Source organism: Pan troglodytes, chromosome 8 (genome assembly GCF_028858775.2).
Source record: "Pan troglodytes isolate AG18354 chromosome 8, NHGRI_mPanTro3-v2.0_pri, whole genome shotgun sequence".
In the NCBI taxonomy this organism is placed as follows: Eukaryota; Metazoa; Chordata; class Mammalia; order Primates; family Hominidae; genus Pan; species Pan troglodytes.
Genome location: NC_072406.2, coordinates 127,390,991 through 127,416,138, shown reverse-complemented (window position 1 = coordinate 127,416,138; position 25,148 = coordinate 127,390,991). Strand labels below are relative to the sequence as shown.

The window sequence follows — 25,148 nt, the reverse complement described above, 5'->3', positions numbered from 1 at the left end:
TATCTATGATGAACATATGCAACAATGCTCAACAAAATACTAGCAAAATGAATCCAACAATATCAGAACAATACACACCATGACCAAGAAGGATTTATCCAAGGGCTACAAGGATGGTTCAACCTACATAAATTAATAAACATCAAATATCACATCGATAGAAGGACAAAAACCATACAATCATCTCAATAGATGCAGCAAAAGCATTCAACAGAATTCAACATCTCATCAAGATAAAAACTTAAATTAGGTATTTACATAGGAATTACCTAATTTAGGAAGAAAATAAATAAATAAATACCTTTATTTAGGAAGGAATGTACCTGAAAATAATAAAGGCCATATGTGACAAACCCACAGCTAACATCATACTGAACAGGAAAAGCTAAAAGCCTTTCTTCTAAGAACTGGAACAAGACAAGGATACCCATTCTCACCACAATTATTTAACACAGCACTGTAAGTCCATGGCCAGGGCAATTAGGCAACAGAAGAAATAAAAGACATCCAAATTGAAACAGAAGAAGTCAAAGTGTCCCTGTTTGTAGATGACATGATACAGAGAAAAACCTTAAGACTCTTATACAAGAACTAGAAAGAAATTATTTAGGTAGATAGTGAGGGTAAGAGAGTCCTGAGCAAGACTTCCCTTTTAACAAAAAGCAGCTCCAAAATCATTATTTTTCTAACAAAGAGCAGCCTGTGAAATTGAGCTGCAGACAGAGATAAGAAAGCTGGAAGCTTACACCGGTGAATGCCGGCAGCTGTGCCACTAGGTGAAGGCTACGTGGGGGCCAGGCATGTTTAACGTGGAGGCTACATCTTCCCTTTTCTTTGTCAACCACGTGTACAGTAAAGGAACAGGCAACATGGCACTAGCCAAGTAGAGAACCCATCTGCATAATAAAAGATTAAGGTAGGGCAGCCAGCTTCTTCACTATGTAAATGGCACACCTGGTCAGATCAATCTTTTGGGCTCTATGTAAATCAGACACCACCTCCTTAAGCTTGTCTATAAAAACCCATGCATTTCACCACAGAACTAGAAGACCCACTCCAGAGCCCCTCTCTCTCTGCAGGAGAGAAAGGTTTTCTCTTTCTTTCACCTATTAAACCTCTGCTCTTTTTTGGACGGGGGTGGGGGGCTGCAGTTTCACTCTTGTCACCCAGGCTGGGGTGCAATGGCACGACCTCAGCTCACTGCAACCCCCGCCTCCCAGATTCAAGCAATTCTCCCGCCTCAGCCTCCGAAGTGGCTGGGATTATAGGCGCCCGCCACCAGGCCCAGCTAATTTTTTATATTTTTAGTAGAGACGGCGTTTCACCTTGTTGGCCAGGCTGGTCTCAAGCTCCTGATCTCAGGTGATCCATTCGCCTCAGCCTCCCAAAGTGCTGGAATTACAGGCATGAGCCACCATGCCTGGCAACCTCTGCTCTTAATTTCACTCTTTGTGTGTCTGTGTCCTTGATTTCCTTGGTGTGAGGCAAAGAACCTCGGGTATTACCCTAGAGGAATGACACCACTTCAACTCTACCAGAAAACTCTTAGTACTGATAAACTAATTCAGCAAAGTTTCAGGTTACAAAATCAACACACAAAAATCGGTAGCACTTCTATACACAAACAACAAACTAGGTGGAAAATAAATCAAGAAGGTAACACCATTTACAATACTTAGAATTAATTTAACCAAGAAGGTAAAAGACCTCTACAAAAAAAAACTACAAAACACTGATTAAAGAAATTGAAGAGTATCCAAACAAATGGAATGACATTCCATGCAAATGGGTCAGAAGACTTAATATTGTTAAAACAACCATGCTACTCAAAGCAATCTACAGACTCAATGCACTACCTATAAAATACCAATGACATTGTTCACAGAAATAGGAAAAGCAATCCTAAAACTTGTATGGAACAAAAAAGAGCCCTAATAGCCAAAGCAATCCTGAGCAAAATGAACAAAGCTAGAGCTATCAAACCACCAGACTTCAAAATACACTACAAAGTTGTAGTAAACAAAACAGCATGGTACTGGTATAAAAACAGTAACATACACCAGTGGAAGAGAATAGAGAACCCACAAATAATTCACATAGCTGCAGCCAGCTGATTTTTGACAATTACACCAAGAACATGCATAGGGGAAAGGACAATCTCTTCAATAAATAGTGCTAGAAAAACTGGATCTCTATATGCATTAGAATTAAACTAGACCCCCACCTCTTACCCTATACAAAAACAACAACAAAAAAATGGATCAAAGAACTAAATTTAAGGCCCAAAACAATAAAACTACTAGAAGAAAACATACGAAAAAACTTCAGGAATGGGTTTACAAAAAGATTTTATGAACAAGACCTCAAAAGCACAGGAAACAAAAGCAAAAATAAACAAATGGGATTATATAAAAATAAAAAGCTTCTGCACAGCAAAGGAAACAACACAGTGAAAAGACAACCTACAGAAAGGGAGATTATATGGTTTGGCTGTGTTCCCATCCATATCTCATCTTGAATTACCACGTGTTGTGGGAGGGATCTGATGGGAAGTAATTGAATCATGGGGGCAGGTCTTTCCTGTGCTGTTCTCATGATAGTGAATAAGTCTCACAAGATCTGATGGTTTTAAAAAGAGGAATTCCCCTACACAAGCTCTCCCTCTCTTTCCCCGCTGCCATCCATGTAACATGTGACTTTCTCCTTCTTGCCTTTTGCCATGATTCTGAGGCCTCCCCAGCCATGTGGAACTGTAAGTCCATTAAACCTCTTTTTCTCCCCAGTCTCGGATATGTCTTTATCAGCAGCATGAAAACAGACTAATAGGAGAAAATATTGGTACACTATTCATTTGATAGGGAATTAATATCCAGAATATATAAGGAACTAAAAAATTTCAACAGCAAAAAACCACAATCTGAATTAGAAAAGAACAAATGATCTGAACAGACATCTCCCAAAAGAAGACATACAGGCTGGACACGGTGGCTCATGCCTGTAATCCCAGCACTTTGGGAGGCCAAGGCAGGTGGATTACCTGAGGTCAGGAGTTCGAGACCAGCCTGGCCAACATGGTGAAACCCTGTCTCTACTAAAAATACAAAAATTAGCTGGGTGTGGTGGCACACGCCTGTAATCCCAGCTACTCGGGAGGCTGAGGCAGAAGAATTGCTTGAGCCCAGGATACAGAGGTTGCAGTGAGCCGAGATCATGCCACCGCACTCCAGCCTGGCCAACAGAGCGAGACTGTCTCAAAAAAAAAAAAAAAAAAAAAAAGAAGACATACAAGTGACCAACAAAAGTGTGAAAAAAATGGTCAACATCACTAATCATCAGAGAAACACAAATAAAAACCACAACGAGCTATCATCTCACCTCCAGATGTCTATTATCAAAAAGTTAAAAAATACTGGTGAGGATGCAGAGAAAAGGGAATTCTTATACGTTGTTGGTGGGAATGTAAATTAGTACAGCCCCTATGGAGAACAATATAGAAGTTCCTCAGAAAACTACAAATAGAACTATCATTTGTTCCAGCAATCCCACTACTGGACATTTATCCAAAGGAAAGAAAATCAGTATATCAATGGGATACCTGCATTCTCATGTTTATTGCAGCACTATTCACAATAGCCAAGATGTGGAACCAACCTGGGTTTCCAATAAGAAAAAAATAGATAAACAAAATGTGGTAAATATACGTAAGGGGATAATATTCAGTCATTAAAAAAGAATGAAATCCTGTCATTCATGGCAACATGGATGGAAGTGGAGGACATTTTGTTAAGTAAAATAAGAGAGGCCCAGAAAGTTACACACCTTGTGTTCTCATTCATAAGTGGAAGCTAAAAAAAAAAAAAAGACAGTTGATCTTATAGAAGTAAAATGTAGAGGAGAGGTACTAGAGGCTGGGAAGAGTAAGGCGAAAGGGAGGGATAAGAAGAGATTTATTAAAGGATTGAAAATTACAGCTCGATAAGATGAATAAGTTCTAATGTTCTATAATAATGTAGGATGACTATTGTTAACAATAATATATCACATAGTTTCAAATGGCTAGAAGGAGGATATTGAATGTTCCCAACACAAGTAAATGATAATAAATGTTTGACATAATGGATATGCTAATTTCCCTGATTTGCTCACTATACATTATATGTATTAAACCAGCACTATGTACCCCATAAATACATACAATTCTTCAGTGACAATAAAATAAATTTTAATAGAAGCTTGAACAAAAGAATGTACTTACCATAGAAAAATTAAGACTTTTTCCACAATCAGTTTCAATATTAACTATTTACCAGAAATATTCATTTAGTTACCTAAAAATTCATTGTCTAAATAATGATTCCTGGAAATAGTAGTAATAGCAGTAGTGGGAACAAAGACAAAAAAATAGTATCCCTTAAAATGGAAATAGTAAAAATTGTAACCAAAGTTAACTCTCAAAAATAAATTTTTCTATATTCTTTACATGCAGTATCTCATTTATTACCCACAATAAACATATGAAGTAGCCATGATTATTATGCCAGTTTACAAATGAGAAACATAGAGCTAGGGATGTTAACTTGCTACTAAGTTATAGAAATAAGCATATGTCCAGATTTTATGCTGTCCACCATTTTGATATGCTATCTACAATGCTTCTTTAAAGTAAGCTGTAACAAGTAAGCATTACTTGTTTCTATATAGCAAGTAATTGGTAACATAGTCATCTCTCTGTATCCATGGAGGATACGGAGATCCCTTGTGGATTCTAACATCCATAAATATCATATCCCTTATGTAATATAAAATGGCATAGTATTCCAAGTAACCTATCCATATCCTCCCATATACTTAAAATCATCTCTAGATTATTACTGAATACAATGTAAATGTTATTGAATAGCTGTTATGCCGTATTGTTTAGAGACTAATGGCAAGAAAAAAGTATGTACATGTTCAGTACAGACACAACCATACTTTTTAAAAATATTTTTCATCTGCGGTTGGTTGACTCCATGAATGCAGAATCCATAGATATAGAGGATCGACTATAATTGCTCTGAAAAGTTTTCAAGCAAAAATTGTTTCTGCCACACTATACCAAGTGGAGTTATAATTCTTAAATTATATACTCTTTAAGTGTATCTATTCATATAAGATCACTTCTTGGTAAGGTAATACAGTGGTTTACTCTGCAAAAATGATAATTTACAAAACCTTATTACCTTATTACTTATACAAAATAAGTCTTCTGCCAATTCACTTGAGAAATCAATTTCACTTTTATTTCTAAAATTAGCAACAATAATGTATTAAAACCAAAAAAAATTTCAAATAATTATGAAATTATCATAGCATATTTCCATAATGTAAACAAGTAGAAATGTTACCTGTTGTGTATACTTCTGTATTTCATCCAGAACAAATTCTACTTCTTTTGAGGTTGTTAATGAAGCAAGATTTCCACTAAGATTATAGCAATAAAGTTTTGCATTGTCATAGTTTTCTCTACTGGAATTGACTCTAAGACAAGCATCCCCAATATGACTCCATCCTTCTCCACAAAGATGAGCTAGTAAGAAAAAAAATGTGTCTTATTGTTAGATTACCAAAAAGCAAATGTATTTTTCAATTATTTCAAAGTACTTCTGTATTTGTTTAAATTATTTTTGAAATAAAACATATTAAATATCTCAATATTTCAAATAAATTTTTCTAATAGTTTGGTAGAGAATGAAAGCAGAACATCCCAAGTTTTTCTTTAAATCTTAAACATGAGATAAATTATGGCTCTATGACATCTGTTAAGTGTGTTGACTGCTAGGTTTTCTGTGTAACATCTGGTATATTGGCATATGGTATTTCAATAAGTAAAATCACTACTATATTTATGTCCCAAGGTCTAGTTTACATAAGACAAGATTACTTTAATAGAAAAACAACAAGCTTATAACAGAAGCAGTTTCAAAGTTACTCCTATAAGTGAAGCTAACTGACCTCTAAATCTAATTTCTATAGCTCAGGTATATAGTTGTGGTATAAGTTGGGTTCTTTGATTCTTTCATAAGCATGGGTAGAGAAGTCTCATTTCACTTATGATTAGTAAAGGAGCTATGATCTTTCCTTGCTAATGTTTATTTTTACACAATTATTCATGTCTTTCTAAAGATGAAACATACTGTTCAGTAATAATGGTTTATCTATAGAATCCAAGTTGAACTTGAAACACCGTTTTCCAAAACACAGGTTTATATAATATATTAATAAGGCTAAACTTTAGTGTGCACTAATTAACAATAGTGTTTCATTAATATACTGATCTATAAAGTTAGACTACATTTTAGTTTCTATATCATATGAAATGTATTAGCGCCTCTAGCCCTGTATGAAGGACCTTGGATATATTGCTGCAACTCTTATAAAGTTGTTCTAAAGCAGCTGTTCTCAAATTTTTGGTCTTTAAGTCTTAAAAATTATTGAGGGTCCCACAGAACTTCTCTTTATGCATGCTATATCTACTGATTTGGAGCGTTTTAAAATTAAAAATGGTTTTAAAATTAAAAATGGTAACTTTAACAAATACATGTATTTATTCATTTAAAATAATAATTTTAAACCCCACTATAAGTGCACTCTTCCAGCTGCTGAGATGTCTTACCCCACTATGGTATACAAATAGGCCCAAAGGAAACGTATCCTCAAATTCCCTTCCCGAGGGAAAGTAGCTGACAATTCAAATTAGACCTCAGCATCAAAAAATAAAGAAGGATTAATGAATGAATAGGGGATGGATAGGCAGAGAGATCAGGGATAGTGCAGATAGAGCAATATGTTAATTGTAGAATCTAGAATGTAGGTATTGGGTGTCCTCTCCACAATTATTTCTGTTTTTTAATATTTCTGTTTTAATATTTCATAACAAAATGTTGAAGGGGAACATTACAACTTAATAGCATATTTTATTTTTATTGTTTTATATTTTTGTAAATGTCTTTAATATTTGGCATTTGACAGCTATATTCTCATACCTTCTTCTACATTCAGTCTATTGGAATAGCACACATCAGATAGCCGTTATAAAACTCCATGGTAAACCCATAACAAATGGAAAATTTTAAAAGCAAATAATGTCTCAGTACTATTAGTCTTCAACAAATGGACCCACTCGAAAGCATCTTGGGGACTCCTGTTCGTTCACGGTTGCTGCTCTAAGGATTAAATTGGGTACCATGAAAAACTCACAGCAGTTGGAACATAGTAATCCCTCAATAAACTATAATTATCATTTAATAAGACTGTGTAGCATGCCCTGGTTTTCAGTTTGAAGCTATATGTGTTTCAATTTTCACAGTTCTTTTAAATCCAAAATACCAAAAAACTTTTCCTTACAATGCAAACGTTTTCTTAAATTACGGTTTTTTCTCACCTTACTGAATCAAGGAAGAATTTAGATTATTATTGCCTGTCTCCTCATTTATTTTTTAGTGAGAACAAAAATAGTTCATTGACAAATCACACAAATAAAAACAAATGCATGGGCCTTTGTGGCTAAACTAAATTATACTACCAAACCAAATATTTTTATACTTCAGGCTTTTGTAGTATTAAGCATCAACTTAGCAGTGGGGTTAAAAGGAAGGCAATTAATTTATAATGAGTTTAGTGAGATAAATTCAAATTGCCAAGCTCATATGAGATCAATGTAAAAAAAATGCAATACACCAATTGTCATGGAATTGTACAACTGCTCTACAGACTGGGCCCTCTATTTAGAGCATTCACTTCCTTGAGATAAGCTGAATGGAAATCAAATGATATATAACCAGTTGGCTGCTTAGTAAATATGAATTAAGAAAAGGGAATTTGTGCATAATATATTTCATTACATCTCCAAAATAATAGCCTGATCAAGTGGAGCCTTTATAACAAAGCAACATTTTTTTCCTAGGGAATGAGTAGATGAGTACTACCAAAAGTAACTTTACTATCATTTTTCCAAACTTCCACTGGCAACTAATTTCCATTCTTATCAAAGTAATATTCCTTGAAATGTATACATTCCTTCATTCAAATCTATTTTGGTCCAAGATTAACCTTGTCATTTTAAGGAAACTTTGTAAATATTTTCATTGATCTACATTTTCATTTTATAGTTTAATTCTGAGAGATCAATACCACTTTCAACTTCTTAGTACCATCTCACTGTTGCTTCTTAAACCCTGCCTACTGCATTATTAATACTATCTTTCTCAAAATGAGCACACATGCACATCGCACTGTTTAAAGGCTTTAAGGGCCAGTATGTAAACAAAATTCAAAGTATGAATGACATTCCAGGGCCTCAATGGTGTGTTTGTTTGTTCGTTTGTTTTTGAGACAGAGTCTCACTCTGTCACCCAGGCTGGGGTGCAATGGCGTGATCTCTGCTCACTGCAACCTCCACCTCCTGAGTTCAAGTGATTCTCCTGCCTCAGCCTCCCGAGTAGCTGAAATTACAGGTGCCCACCACCACACCCAGCTAAATTTTGTATTTTTAGTAGAGACGGGGTTTCACCATGATGGCCAGGCTGGTCTTCAACTCCTGACCTCAAGTGATCCACCCACCTCAGCCTCCCAAAGTGCTAGAATTACAGGTGTGGGACACCGTACCTGGCCTCAATGGCATTTTTAAAGGCAGAATAATTTTGATTTTTATTACATTAACTTGTAAGAAAGATTCTCTTTCAGACAAATTCTGTGATGGAATTTTCCAATATGCTTTAGAATTAAATAGGCTCAGAAACTTTTCTTTAAAAAAAAAAGTGGGGGTAGGGGGCTAGGGGAGGGATAGCATTAGGAGAAATACCTAATGTAGGTGATGGGTTGATGGGTGCAGCAAACCACCATGGCATGTGTATACCTATGTAACAAACCTGCACATTCTGCACAAGTACCCCAGAACTTAAAGTATAATAATAATAAAAAATAATTCCACTTTAAAAAAAAAAAAACTCTGGGATAAAGAGAGGCAAAATACTAAATAGAAATAAAACACCTAGTTAATAGCTACAACTCTGTCATTTACAAGTCACATAATTTTGAGCATATCACTTAACCAGCATGGATCTCAGTTTATCTGTATAACAAGCAGAACTGGTTAAATGCCTGTATTACCTTTCAATTTTCTAATTTTATCTTTTATATTTCAAAGGAAGAGTACTTAGCATCCACTAGCAATGTTAACTGTGAAAAAATGAAATTAATTTTAAAAATGAGCTTTGCTGTAGTTTATAAAATTCGGATTCTCATAAAAGCACATATTTATTATAAGAAATGTGAACACATGGACACAGGAAGGGGAACATCACACTCTGGGGACTGTTGTGGGGTGGGGAGAGGGGGGAGGGATAGCATTAGGAGATATACCTAATGCTAAATGACAAGTTAATGGGTGCAGCACACCAGCATGGCACATGTATACATATGTAACTAACCTGCACATTGTGCACATGTACCCTAAAACTTAAAGTATAATAATAATAATTTTTAAAAAATTTTAAAAAAATGTATTTATAAAATTATATAGGATAATATATTAAAATATAATTTATATTATTTTATATATTATAAATGTAATATAATAAATATATAAATTTATGGTTTAAATTTATTAAATATATAAATTATATATTTAGTTAAAATTACTAGATATATAATTTTAATAAATATATGTTACATATTATATAAGTAATATATTTATGTATTTATTGTTAATATATTATATATATAATATTTTTAAAACCCTGGGATACGGAGAGGGAAAATATATAATATATATATTTTAGGATACAGAGAGGCAAAATATATAATATATAATTAATATGTTCTATATTATTGTTGCCTTAAAATATTTTTTATAAATGTTATAATGTATAATGAAAATATGCACTGAGTTTGGAAAATAAAAGGCACTTAAATAAAATATAACAAAATGTTAGTATTTGTTAAATCTGAATATTAAGTCTGAGTGCTTATTATTTTCTACATTTTTAAGATTTTTTTCGATGAAAAGGTATCTAATCAGTTCAACAGTATCATAAACATATGAACACCTTAAAATAATTGGAAGCAAATATGTAATCAAAAAACTTTTCTTGTAGAAACAGTGTTATTAGTACTACAATATTATAGGTTGATATTTACTATGACTTTAATTTTAGAAAATGTAGTGTCCTTACTAAATGTACTTTTCTATGTCAGTATTTATCTGTAGACCATAAACTCATTTACTAAATTTTGAAATCTTTACCTGGTAAAGCCTGGCATTCTTGCTGTCTCTGATCCCACTGGCAATTCAAGTTTAGTGAACAGCTTTTACAGCTGGTAAGTTTGTTACAAATCTGCTCATTTCTCACATGACATTTGGTGTAGTTCTTGACAGACTAGAAAATTAAAAGAGCATGTTATTTTTCACCTTTGTACAGCAATGATTCTTAAACTTCAGTGTATATTTAAATCCTCTGGTGAACTTTAAAATAAACATTTCTAACTCCAAATACAATTCAACTGAATCAGACTCTCTCTTATTTATTTCATTAGTTTATTAAATTAAATTAAATTTGGCCTGAAGCTGCCTCTACGAGTGATGAACTACAACCTAATTTAGGATTAAACAAACTGCAACCTAACTTACAAGCATATTCTTGTAACAGATAGTTGAGTCCCAGCCAATCACAGCAATAGAGGCATATGTTTCAATGGACAAACTGCAAAATATTCAAATAAGGTATTATAAACACAATGGCATTAGGCAAAGCTAACTACACTGCCTTGTTCAAAGGTATTACAAATTAAAATGGCAATCATATCCACTCCCACTGGAAAACATAGATTGACCCCTTATAAAATGGTTACTGGAAGGCCTATGCCCGTAATAATAGAACCTCATGTATCTACTGCTTTTATAAACTCTGACATGACTTGATATTGCAAGGCTTTAATGCATTTTGCCAAGGTATATTTTCACCAGATAGAAGAAGCCCCCACGAACTGATGACAACCAGACTTTTCATGGTCTACACCCCGGAGACTGGGTCTTTTCAAAAGAGACACCAGAGAAAGACTGCCCTTGAAGTCAGCTGCAAGGGACTACACGAAGTTCTTCTCTGCAGCAAAACTTCAGGGCCTTGAGCCTGAGCCTTGGATCCACATTTCTCAATTTAAGAGGACCCTTCCCAGTCTCAGGACAGTACACCCACTGGAAACCTCAAGGCAAAATTGACCAGGGACCTTTCTCTTCAGAAACAAATGACATCCTAGACATGAACAGCTTTCCCAAGAAGACAGATCAAGACTTCTTTCCTTAGTCACCATGAAACCATGGTCCTTTTCCTCTTTTCTGTTTTTATTTTTTATATATACCTAGGAAGATAACATGCTTATTATGATTTCATAATCAATAGCTTTTGCAGGCAACGTAACTGAATGTTGGATATGTTATGTTAAACACAAATCCTTAAATGATCTTAGAGATTCTCTGCTTCACCTTCTAACAAATTTCTCTGATGTTCTAAGAGCAATATCTGGTCCTTTGTACAGGGTTAGGCTTTTAGATTCACACATCAGGTTCTTCGTTTAAATCTGACAGTAGTCAAAACCTATAATGAGGGATTTGCAGTTACATTGTGCCAGAAATGGAATAGGATAACCAAAAGAAAGGTAATTCAACAGTTTGTAGAGAAATTTATCACCCTAATCCCTTTAATTGTCAAGATCCTTCAACCATGCAATGATTTCATAATGGAGCCTTGGAGAAATATTACTAGTGCTTCTCTACTGTGGCCCCTAACACACAAGGCAAGGAACTCTCTGTCGTGCCTCACCAGGGTATATTTTTATCTGTATAGGATTTAACAACCAACCATATATGTGAGCAACTCCATGTCTCAATAAGTGGAAAATGTTGAATAGGGATTTTAACAGTAATACTGTTAGAATTGTCATGATTATTTCCAATAACCAATTGGAAATTGAACATTGGTCTACACCTCTTAATTTAACTATAGAATAAAGAGGAGTTTGCAAGCAAGTCTAAGTATCCCTGAACAGGCATCTTTTGGTAGAATGCTCCTTCCCTGGCTTGGCATAAATGTAAATGAGACTATGATTAGAAATCTGTCGCAAACATTAGCTACTATAGCAGAAATTGGCTACAGTTGCCCATCAAACATCTTTAAATTCTCTTGCTAAAGTTGTTTTAGATAACATGATTGCTTTGGCCTATCTGTTGACTGAAGAGGGAAGAGTGTGTGCAACAGATGACACCTCCTATTGCCCTTGGGAAATTACGTCCGACATGATAGAAATTCAGTTTTAAGAAATCAACAAACAAGATAATTGATTAAAACAAGTAGATTCCTCTTCTGGCTTGTTGTTGATATATTTGATTTTGACCAATTTGATTCATAGAAGCACCTATTAAGAAGTATAGTTCAGTCTCTTAATATTACCCTCATGAGAGTCATTATTATAATAGTCTCCTTAGTATGCCATATCTTCTCAAGAGTCTTTATTATTATTTTATTATTTTTTTTTTTGAGACAGAGTCTTGCTCTGTCACCCAGGCTGGAGTGCAGTGGTGCGATCTCGGCTCACTGCAAGCTCCACCTCTCGGGTTCACGCCATTGTCCTGCCTCACCCTCCTGAGTAGCTGGGACTACAGGCGCCCACCACCACACCCGGCTAATTTTTTGTATTTTTAGTAGAGACGGGGTTTCACCATGTTAGCCAGGATGGTCTCGATCTCCTGACCTCATGATCCACCTGCCTTGGCCTCCCAAAGTGCTGGGATTACAGGTGTATGCCACTGTGCCCGGCCCCTCTCAAGTCTTATATGTTCATATGCAGCCATCTGTTATACATCAGATGGTCTCACTATAGTTAAAATAATAAAAACACAAAGAGAATATAAAAAAATCATCCAACTGACTTGACATTGCAAATTGTGAATTCCATATTCAGACCAAACAAGTCCATTATGATAGTGACAGAAAGTAGTATTAGTGCCTAAGGTTTTTGGTCAATTTCTCAAAACTGACAGCTGGCCAAAAGGGGAGATTAAATTAAATTTGGCCTGATTTAGTATGTAAACAAACTGCAACCTAATTTATGAGTGTATTCTTACAACAGATAGCTTAGTCTCAGCTAATCACAGCAGCTGAGCTTCAGCCAAACACATGCTGCCAACTGATCAGACTATTTCTATACAAGGCAAATGCCTCATCATACCATGCCCAAATAGGGCAAATGGTGACCTGTAGCCAATCAAGATGTTCCTAAACGTCACTTCCTTTTTCTGTCTAAAAATACTTCCTGCCCACATTGATAGCTGGAGGTGTCCGAAGCTCTTGGTTCAGAATGCTGCTCAATTCATGAATCAATCTTTGTTCAAATAAGCTCTGCTAAATTTATTTTGTCCTAAGTTTTTCTTTTAACAAGTTAAACTATTGTTCTTGGAATTGGAATGAATGTTTATTAAAAAATGAAGTGTGCAAATTACATAATTTTAAACAGGTACCATCTAATGAAAACTTTTTCCAGTGAATTCAAAAACAGCCTTCCAATTCAAAAAATAAAGTCATGTACAAAGTCATTTCCATTAATGATGACATAAAATGGTTCTAGTCTTAATAAAAGTATCATGCAGACCCCTGGGAATGAGGCAGAAATGAAAAGTAGTAAAAGGTAAAGAGATGCTTTATCAAAACCCAATACAATATAAAAAGATAAATGACTGTCACAACTCAAACTAATTTTACTTCCACAGACACTAAATAATGGTTCTGGTTGATTGAGATTTCTTCTGTATATATCTGTCACATTTCCTCCATTGAGGCTTCAAAGAATCTGCAAAAGTTTTATTTTGTTTCCAAATCTACATAATGTAATCATATTTCAACTAATCCTGGCATTGAGAGATTAAAAGTTAATTTCCAAGAAAGAAAAAAAGTAGACAATGTAGAAACTTTGATGGTGGTTCCTTACATATACCCAGGTTCAGATAATTCACATATTATCAATACCTATGATAAAACCTAACTCATGAAAAATAGATATTAAAATTTTTGGCTCAGCTTTTCCTGTGGCTCTACTTTATAAGAAAAAAAATACAAAGATTTAATGCTAAACATTGAGCCCCCACCTCAATCTTTTTGTTTTGTTTTGACTATAGGTATAAATACCTCAGGCCTTCTCATGTAATGGAGCTAAATATTTGTTTTCACTCAATAAAGTTAAGAGTTAAAATTAAGTTATAGCTATCCTATAGATAAAATTTATTGAAGCAATTTTTAACCACTTAGAGACTTTAAATGTCACTCACCAAGTATTTATTTATAAGCCACTTCCTTCATAAAATACATTGCCATTACCTCCATTCCAAAGGTGCTAATTTCTATTAGAGCATTTTACACTTACTGTAAAGTAGCAGATAAAAAGTACCCAGATATAATTTTTATCTTTATTCATCCTAAAAAATTACAGAAGATACATTTTTGTAAATTTAAAATCATTTTATGACTTTTTCAACCACTTCATTTTCATTAGAAACATACTTTCTTATTGTTATTTGTTCTGATTCATAATTTTTTGTTTTCATATAGTATATAAATATTAGCATTATTCTATATAATCATTACAGTATAGTTCTAAACATTTGATAGCTAACTAAAAATAATTAAATTTACCTGAAGTATCAGATAAATAAAATAACCTATAAAAACGACATGAGAATGGCTAAACATGTTGGAATAAGAAAAAGAATAATAGTTTTATGTCAATCTTTAGAATAACAATGGTAACAGAGTCTCCATCCAAATAACTCTACTGCTCTTCATTAAGAAAAATATAGTCATTTATTGATACTAAACAAGTACAAAAAATGAAATTATATTTCAATCACACATAGAGCCAAGTTAATCAATGGTAAAAGAAAGCTATTATTCTGAAACATAGCTGGCATTTTTGGCCTAATGAACCAGACATGCTTATGAATAGTAACCACTACTCTACTGATCTTCACTCTAATATACTGACATGTAAATTGTAATGAAAATATGTGAGAATAAAGCACATTGTTTGACCTATATGAAATAGGATATCAATGTACATAATCTAGACTGAAATCCCAAAGACCTCTCTTTGCCATTAACATTTGGTTTAGCTTAATCACAAGACATTCTGATAAAACTGTCTAAAGGACACATTACATCAAATTCTAAATTACAAGTGAGTACCATCTGCTCTCTTACACTATCTCACCCAATGCTTTCCTTGTTAACACATCATCATCGAATAAAATATAAAGCAAAACGCCACTTTATAAATACTTGATAGCAATTTACATAATACAATTTTTAAGATATGTCTGTTTTCACTCAGATATGTTGTATTTTCATATGTAAATGTCTGTCATGGACTGAATGTTTGCATCTCCCAAAATTCATATTTTGAAACCCAATCCCAATGTGATGTTATTAGGAGGTGCAACTTTTGGGACGTAATTTAATCATAATGGTGGAGTCCTCATATATGGGATTAACACCATTATAAGGGGTTGAAGACACAAGAGCTCCCCTTCTACCAGGGGAGGAAGCAGTGAAAAGACATCTGTGAACCAGAAAGTAGGCCATCACCAGATACCAAATCTACTACCACCAAGATCTTGGACTTCCCAGCCTCCAGAACGGTAAAAGTATGGGAAAATGATAGACGAAACATAAAGTTGGATCAGGCAAAATTTATTGATATGGGCTCACTAAGCAGAAATTATACATTTGATGTTATAGCTTGGAGAGTTAGAAAGGGCTCTTTTTGTTAGTTGGCTAAAACATAGACCAAAAGGTGGCCCACAGTGAGTGACTTGGAAATGCTGGATCTGCCTTGGTTTAATATAGAAGACATTTAATGGCTTAGGGAGATTGGAATGTTAGAGTGGATTTGTCCTTTAAGATCTGCTCACCCTCACTGAGAGGGTCCAGAAGACACATCTTTCACCAATATTGAAAGGAATAAGCTTGGGAGGGGAGCACTGGCATCCTTGAAGAGCTCCATGATTGCTGTTTTCTGTATGCCCAGCCTTGCAGTGGGAAGTGCAGCCACTGAATTGGGAAACATAAATGCAAAAGGAATAATTGGATCTAGGTTGGCAGGGGCTAGGTAGCAGCACTCAACTAACAAAGGCAAGGTGGGTGAGGTTACTATGATGAACAGCAGAGTTAAAGCAGCAATTGGAATAGTCTGACTTGCTTACATCTATGGCATTGGTGAGTTGAGCATGAGGTTGCTCCTAGGAGTAAAATATATAGAAATCCTACTAAATCCTAACTATGCACTGGGGAAAGGGAAATAATCAGTATCAGTACTAGATGCTGGTTCTAAACTGACATTAATTCCAGGAGACCCAAAACATCACTGTGGGCCACCAGTCAGAGGCTTATGACTGCCAGATGATCAATGGAGTTCAGGTCCCTCTCACAGTGGGCCCACTGGGTCCCAAACCCATCCTGTGGCTATTTTCCCAGTTCCAGAATGCATAATTGGAATAGACATATTCAGCAGCTCAAAGAAAACTCACACTGGTTCCTTGACCTGTGGAGTGAGGACAATTATGGAGGGAAAAGCCAAGAAGAAGCCACTAGAACAGCCTCTATGTAGAAAAATGGTAAGCCAAAAGCAATACTCCATTCCTGGAGGGATTGCAAAGATTAGTGCCACAATCAAGGACTTAAAGGATGCAGGAGTGGTAATTCCCACCATATTCCCATGAAATTTGCCTATTTAGTCTATGCAGAAGACAGATGGATTTTGGAGAATAACAGTGAATTATCATAAGCTTAACCGAGTGGTAATACCAATTGTAATGGCCTTATCAGATGTGGTTTCATTGCTTGGGCAATTAACATATTCCCTGGAAACTGGCAAGCAGCTAAACATCTGGCAAGTGCTTCTTTCTTGAAATTTGTTAGTAAAGATCACTAGAAGCAGTTTGTTTTCAGCTGGCAATGGTAGCAATACACCTTCACTGTTCTACCTCAGGAGTATACCAACTCTCCACTCCTATGTAATAACTTAGTTCTGAGGAATTTAACTGCCTTTCTATTCCACAAGACATCACACTGATCCATAATATTGATAACATCACACAGATTGGACCTAGTGAACAAGATGTAGCAACTACTCTAGACTTACTGGCAAGATATTTGGTGTCAGAGGTTGGGAAATAAATTCATCTAAAATTCAGGGGCCTTCTAACTCACTGAAATCTCTAGGGGTCTGGCAGTATGGGGCATGTCAAGATATCCCTTTCAAAGGTGAATGTTAAGTTGTTGCCTCTGGCCCCTCCTATAACCAAAACAAAAAAGAGGGAGAATGTCTAATAGGCCTCTTTGGATTTTGGAGGTAACACATTCCTCACTGGGGTATGTTACTTTGACCCATTTACCAAGTGATCTAAAAAGCTGCGAATTCCAAGTAGATCTCAGAATAAGAGAGGGCTCTGCAACAGGTCCAGACTACTATACAAGCTCTGTCAGTTGGGCTACATGATCCTGCAGGTGCAATGGTACGTGAAATATCAGTGGCAGACAGGATGCTGTTTGGAGCCTTTGGCAGGCCCCTATAGGCAAATAATAGTGCAGACCCTTAGGATTTTGTAGCAAAACATCACCATCCTCTGCAGATAACTACTCTCCTTTAGCAGAAACAGCTCTTAGTCTGCTACTGGGCCTTAATAGAAACTGAATGTTTAACCATGGGTCACCAAATTATGTGATTTCAGCCCATCATGAACTGGGTGTTATCTGACCCACCAACCCATGAGGTTGGGTATGCACAGTGGCACTCTATCATCAAATAAAAGTGGTATATACATGATCAGGCTCAAGGAGGCCCTGAACGAGCAACTACGTTACACGAAGAGGCCCAAATGCCCATGATCCCCACTTCTGCCACACTGCCTTCTCTCTCCCAGTCTGACCTATCACTTCAAGAGAAGTTCCCTAGATCACTTGACAGAGGAAGAGAAGACTGGTTTCATTTACAGATGGTTCTGCACAATATGCAGGTACCACCCAAAAAAGGACTGCTGAAGTTCTGCTATCCCTTCCTGGGACCTCCCTGAAGCACACTAGTGAAAGGAAATCTTTCCAGTGGGCAAAATCAAACAGTGCTTCTCATTGTTTATTCTGTTTGGAAGAAGAAATGGCCAGATGTGCAATTATGTATGGATTCATGGGCTGTGGCCAATGGTTTGTCTGTATGGTCAGGAACTTGGAAGGAACATGAATGGAAAATTGGTGACAAAAAAAAAAAATTGTGGAAAAGGGATGCGGACAGATCTCACTGAATGGCAAATAAGTGAAGATACTTGTATCCAGTGTAAATGTTTACCAAAAGGTGACATCAGCAAAAGAGTATTTTAATAATCACATGGATAAGATGACCACTTCTGTGGATACCTTCTTCCCTAGCCACCTGTGTCATTACCCAACGGGCTCATGGACAAAGTGGCCATGGTGGCAGGGATGGAGATTATGCATGGGCTCAGCAAAATGGACTTCCATCCACCGAGGCCAACCTGGCTATGACCACTGCTGAGTACCCAATATGCCAGTAGCAGAAACCAACACTGAGCTCCTGATATGGTACCATCCCCCTAGGTAATCAGCCAGCTACCTGGAGGAAGGTTGATAAAGCTTCAATCAGGGAAAGGGAAGCATTTTGTTTTTACTGAAACAGACATTTATTCTGGCTATAGATTTGCCTTCCTTGCTCACAATGCTTCTGCCATAACTCCCATCAGTAAACTTACAGAATTCTTTCTCTACTATCTTGGTATTCCACACAGAATTGCTTCTGACCAAGGAACTCATGTCACAGCACATGGAGGACAGCAATGGGCCTATGCTCACTGGTCTTATCATGTTCCCTACAATTGTCAAGCAACTCATTTCATAAAACAGTGGAATGGGCTTTTGATGATTCAGTTACAGTGCCAGCTACGTAGTAATACCTTGCAAGGCTGACAGAAGGGTTCTCCAGAAAGCCATATAAGCTCTGAGTCGGCATCCAATATATGGTGCTTTTTCTCTCACAGCCAGCATTTATGGGTCCAATAATCAAGGGGTGGAAATGGGAGTGGTACTACTCACTACCGCCCCTAGTAATTCATTAGCAAAAATTTTCTTCCTATTCCTGTGACCTTATTCTTTGCTGACCTAGATGTCTTAATTCCAGAGGAAGGAAGAATTTTTTCCAGAAAACACAACACTGATTCCATAGAATTGGAAATTAAGACTGCCACTTGGCCACTTTGGGTTCCTTACACCTCTAAATCATCAGTCAAAGAAGAGTTACTGTGCTCATTGAGGTGACTGCTTCTAGTACAGGGAAACTGTACTAGCCACACAGGAGGCTAGGAAGAATATGTCTAAAACACAAGAGATCCCTTATGGCGTCTTTCAGTATTACCATACCCTACACCCTGTGTGTTGGGCCATTCTTGCAATGCTATAAAGGAATACTTGAAATCAGGTAATTCATAAAGAAACGAGGTTTAGTTGGTTCACAGTTCTGCAAGCTTTACAGGAAATATGGCACCAGCTTCTGCAGAGGCCTCAGGGAACTTTTACTCATTGCAGAAGGCAAAGTGGCAGTAAGCATCTCACATGGCAGAATAGGAGCAAGAGTGAGAATGGAGGTGGAGGTGCCACATACTTTTAAACGACCAGATCTCAAGTGAACCCAGAGCAAGAGCTCACTTATCAACAAGCGGATGGCCCAAGCCATTCATGAGGGATCCACTCCTGTGATTCAAACACCTCCTACCAAGCCCCACCTCCAAGACCGGGGATTATATTTCAACAGAAATTTGGGCAGGGACAAATGTCCAAATTATATTACCCTGTGATTAAGATCAATGGAAAACTACAACAATCCAATTCAAGCAGGACTACTAATGAAGAATGACCCTTCAAGAATAAAGGTTTGAGTCACCCCAACAGATAAAAAAACCACAAGCAGGTAAGGTGCTTGCTGAAGGTAAAGGAAATACAAAATGGTTAGGTGAGAATATATGTATAATCCAGTCTATCATTGATGGATATCTGGGTTGGTTCCAAGTCTTTGCTATTGTGAACAGTGCTGCAATAAACATACGTGTGCATTTGTCTTTATAGCAGCATGATTTACAATCCTTTGGGTATATATCCAGTAATGGGATGGCTGGGTCAAATGGTATTTCTAGTTCTAGATCCTTGAGGAATTGCCGGGGCCTGTCGTGGGGTGGGAGTAGAGGGGAGGGATAGCATTAGGAGATATACCTAACGTAAATGATGAATTAATGAGTGCAGCACACCAACATGGCACATGTATACATATGTAACAAACCTGCACGTTGTGCCCATGTACCCTAGAACTTAAAGTATAATAAAAAAAAAATATGTATAAATATTAGCTACAACCACATGATCAGTTACAGAAATAAGGACTGTATTTCCTCCTCATTTTGCTAAGAATACATCTGTGTGTGTGTGTGTGTGTAATATCTTTTTCTTTCTTCTCTTATTCCCTCATCATGTAACATAAGATGCTCATATCAGAATTTAAGTACTGTTGATTTTACATCATAGTATTTAATTTACAGAATATCAAGGAGAGGAGTAAATATCACTCCAGGACTTTACCTCCTTTTCTGGGAAAGAGATTGATGTGTTTTCCAGTTGTACACAGGATACTTGTATCATGTTAGGTAGAATTATGACCTTGTTATTATCTTCATTTGAAAATTAAGTATGGTTTATATAGATATGTATAGGTGCCAAGTTGACAAGGGGTAGACTTGTAATGGTTAATTTTATGTGTCAACTTTTCCAAGACATGGGGTGGCCACATATTAGGCTAAGCATTATTTCTGGATATGTCTGTAGGGGGCAGTTCTGCATGAGACTGAATTGGTAAACCAAGTAAAGTAAAATGCTCTCCCTATGGTGGGCGTCATCCAAGCAATTGAGGGCCTGAAAGAACAAAAAAGTAGAGGAAGAAAGAATTTCCTCTCTCTGCCTTTTCTTGCTCTTGGACTGACACTTACACCATCTGCACTCCTGGTTCTCAAGCCTCCATATGTGGAGTAGAATTTACATCATCAACTTTCCTGGGTCTTCAGTTTGCAGACGGCAGATCCTGGGACTTTTCAGCCTTCATAACCACATGAGCCAATTTCTTATAATAAATCTCATTATATATATATATACACACACATATATTATATATTATATATAAACAAATATATATTATATATTTATATATAATATACATATATTTATATATTATATAATAGATTCATATATTATATATAATAGATTTATATATTTGTTTATATATCTGTATATAATATATAAACAAATATATTTATATATAATATATAAACAAATATATTTATATATAATATATAAACTAATATATAAACAAATATGTTTATATATTTATATATAATATATAAACAAATATATATTATTTATTTATATATATAAACTGTGTATGTGTGTATATATATATATAGACAGATTCTGTTTCTCTGAGGAACTGTAATACAAGTCCCTGATTCCCATGTCTTATTTTATTTAACTCCGACTTCTACTAAAATAACTCCCATTAGATGAATATCAGTGGATATCTTCAAATGTAATTTAAATTTTCAAAGCATAACCATGTTATATTAATGTTAAAACTCAAATAAAATTGAAGTATATGTTGTTATTAAAACAACTTGTATCACTGGAAAGTATATAACAACAGAGTATGTATGAAAACAAAAGGGTTCAATCTAATGAGTCAGTAACTGCAAATTTCCCTCCATTTTAAGTTCTGAATATTAGATTAAAATCATAAAACTTACATATTTTGAATTATTAATTAGTGAAGAATTTTTTAAATTATACAATCAAATTTTTTACTTAGTTTCAACTCCCTTTTCTTTGCCTTTTACCTCCGCCTGCTATCTTGAAAAACAAGTAGATACTTTCAGTAATAAAATTTCCAAAAAAGAAAAAATAATACATTATATTCAGTTGGAAACATGTATCCATGCTATTTATTTTTACTCAAGCTATAGGCCCATGAAAGAATCTTTGGGCTGGGTGCAGTGCCTCATGCCTGTAATCCCAGCACTTTGGGAGGCTGAGGTGGGCACATCACTTGAGGCCAGGAGTTCAAGACCAGCCTGGCCAACATGGTGAAACCCTGTCTCTACTAAAATATAAAAATTAGCTAGGCATGGTGGTGCTTGCCTATAATCCCAGCTACTCAGGAGGCTGAGGCACAAGAATCACTTGAACCCAGGAGGTGGAGGTTGCAGTGAGCCGAGATCATGCCACTGCATTCCAGCCTGGGTGATGGAGTGAGACTCTGTCTCAAAAAAACAAAACAAAACAAAAAAATCTTTAATTCTACTAAATACTACTTTTTAAAATTTTTCCCTTCAATTTGTTGATATCTTCTACATAACATAGAATGTTTAGATGTTACCACTTAAAATCTTAATTTTTGCTTCTCTTAACCCATTTTCATCTGCCATAAATATTTTATGTTTTTTTATTCTGCAATATATAGAACAGCCCTCCCACAACAAATAAACAAATAATTATAGGGCTTAAAATGTCAATAGTGCTAAAACTCTACTTTAGATGAAAAAGGACGTTTAAAAATCTTATCAAATTGTAGAATGTTTAGCAGCATCCCTTGCTTCTACCTATTAGATGCCAATAGCAGCTCCACATTTGTGACAACCAAAATGTCTCTGCAAAATGTCCCCTGTGAGACAAAATTGCCTCAACTTGAGAACCACTAATGTATAGACAGTTAAAAGAGAAACTACAACTACCAAAAACTCAGGTTAAACTTACACACAAAGTGTGAAAACAAAGCACTAGACCACACGACCACTAATGCATGTCTGACAGGAATCCAATGGAAATTATTTCAATACCTACCTATATAATTTTATTTTCATAGGAACAGAAGACAACATTTATAGCTATAGTCTTTTTCAATATAAGTTTTGAAAAAATGTTCCCAGTCTCATCCATGAAAAGAAGTAAAGTTGATGGATCCAAAATGGAATCTAGACTGACAAATTTGAACAACAGACCAATCTAACTTCACAATTTGCCAAGAAGTGAATGATTCCCTATATACTTTCTAAATGTCTTAATGTGTAAAGTGCTTTTTTTCTACAGTGCTACTAAATGGTAAGCTAATGATCATAAAGCAGCAGTCTGTTGTAACTACAGCACCATTTACCCATAAATACTAACCATACTGCAGTTACTATTTGCTGAAATGCATTTCTTGTCATCACACCATTGGCACCCATTTGTATTGGCAGTACAGCTGGCACAATCTGCATATCTGTAACATCTGTCATCAGAAGCAGCTATAATACAAATGGGAGACAATATATCAGCACGGAAAAGAAAATCTTACTCTTCTTAATTTACAATATCTATTTAAGAATCATTAAGAATCACTAAGACATTTTTTAACCAAAGAAATGACCTTCAATTTCAAAGTAAGTTTTCTAAAGATTAAGACAACTTTTGTAGTTCAATTGTGTTTACAGGATTTTCGAGACCTTTTACCCCCATTTTAATTATTCAATATACAAGGATCCTACAGCCATTTTAAATTCACACATTTTGGGCTAGGCACGGTAGCTCATGCCTGCAATCCCAGAACTTTTAAAAGCCAAGGTAGGCGGATCACTTGAGGTCAGGCGTTCAAGACAAGCCTGGCCAACATCACGAAACCTATCTCTACTAAAAATACAAAAATTAGCCAGGCATAGTGGCACATGCCTGTAATTCCAGCTACTCGGAAAGCTAAGGCAGCAGAATTGCTTGAAACCAGGAGACAGAGTTTGATCACACCACTGCACTCCAGCCTGGGTGACAGAGTGAGACTCTGTCTCAAAAAATAAACTAAAATAAATAAATTTACATATTTTAGAGAAAGTCAAAGGATTTACATATATTTTACTGAACAAAGTGTATTACTATACATACAAAAGAAAACATCATAACAAATACTGTTTATCATCCTTTCTAAAGATATAAAAGACATCTGAATTAATATAGATTAGTAAAACTTAAAAATACATTTATTAATTGTAACTGCAAAAATGTATAAAAACTCTCAGCACTTAAAAAACTAAACAATATTTATCCAAATAATTAATTAGCTAACTGATTAATAATTGACTGGTAACTTTTCATAAGTCTCATTTATTTATTCACCATTTTATAAGAAATATAAAACCAGATCATTAGTCATGAAATGCTGTAACATTTTTTTAATTTATGGTGTGGTTTGGCAATAATTCAGGAAGAAAAAAAAATACCACATGGAAAATAAATTATTTCATTTTATTTCTTTGAATCTAACAGCACTTCTTAGAAATGATGGAAAGCATTTTAAAATTATATTAGAAAATAATTCATATATATGACAATGTTATATATAAAATATTGATATATATACTATATATACAGATTTCAAAAATAAAGCTAAAAATAGCTAATAAATGTATTAAATTATTAATCACTAGGTTCAAACATTAGAATTCCTAATTAGGGTAATAGAAATTTTTCATTTCTGTAGCTACTAAAGTAATTCTTATAAGCAGAAGATATTTCTACTTCTGTAGAAGAGAAATTTTGCTGCCACAAAGACGAAAAGAAAAAGAAATTTACCTGTTTTAGGAGGGCACTTTGCTCTAAGAATATTATTAGTATTCCCAGATTCCCAAGATTCACAGTGATTTTTATTCCAAACACATTTTATCCCTGGACCAGCATTTTTACAAAGTTCTTCATCTCTGAAAGCCTTGCAATTTGGAGGCTTGTATACAAGGATATCATTAAGGAGTACACTAGAAAATCCCCCAAATATATACATGGACCTATTAAAAACAAAACAAGAATCTTAAAGAAATGCTACTAAAAGTCCCTATCTAATGATTTAGTTATAAAAATAAGCATAGATTTAAATATACATTTTATACTATTTTTAAGTACTTCTGTTAGTACTGTTCTTTAAAATCATATTTCTAGCATAAAATA

General features: G+C 35.2%; 1 protein-coding gene across 11 annotated transcripts in view; it reads right to left on the bottom strand.

The window, feature by feature from the left end:
• The window catches only part of ATRNL1 (attractin like 1), an 853,639-nt gene that overhangs the window by 655,291 nt on the left and 173,200 nt on the right, over positions 1–25,148 (bottom strand). For all 11 annotated transcript variants that reach the window (XR_010147020.1, XM_016919435.4, XM_016919433.4 and 8 more), the window contains exons 12-15: positions 24,780–24,988; positions 23,346–23,464; positions 10,286–10,418; positions 5,388–5,569 (exon numbers count right to left, since the gene is read on the bottom strand). Coding sequence is in view for 10 of the 11 variants with exons in the window: in XM_016919435.4 (XP_016774924.3) it covers positions 5,388–5,569; positions 10,286–10,418; positions 23,346–23,464; positions 24,780–24,988 (643 nt within the window). In the remaining variant the exon portion in view is untranslated. The remainder of the gene's footprint in view (positions 1–5,387; positions 5,570–10,285; positions 10,419–23,345; positions 23,465–24,779; positions 24,989–25,148) is intronic.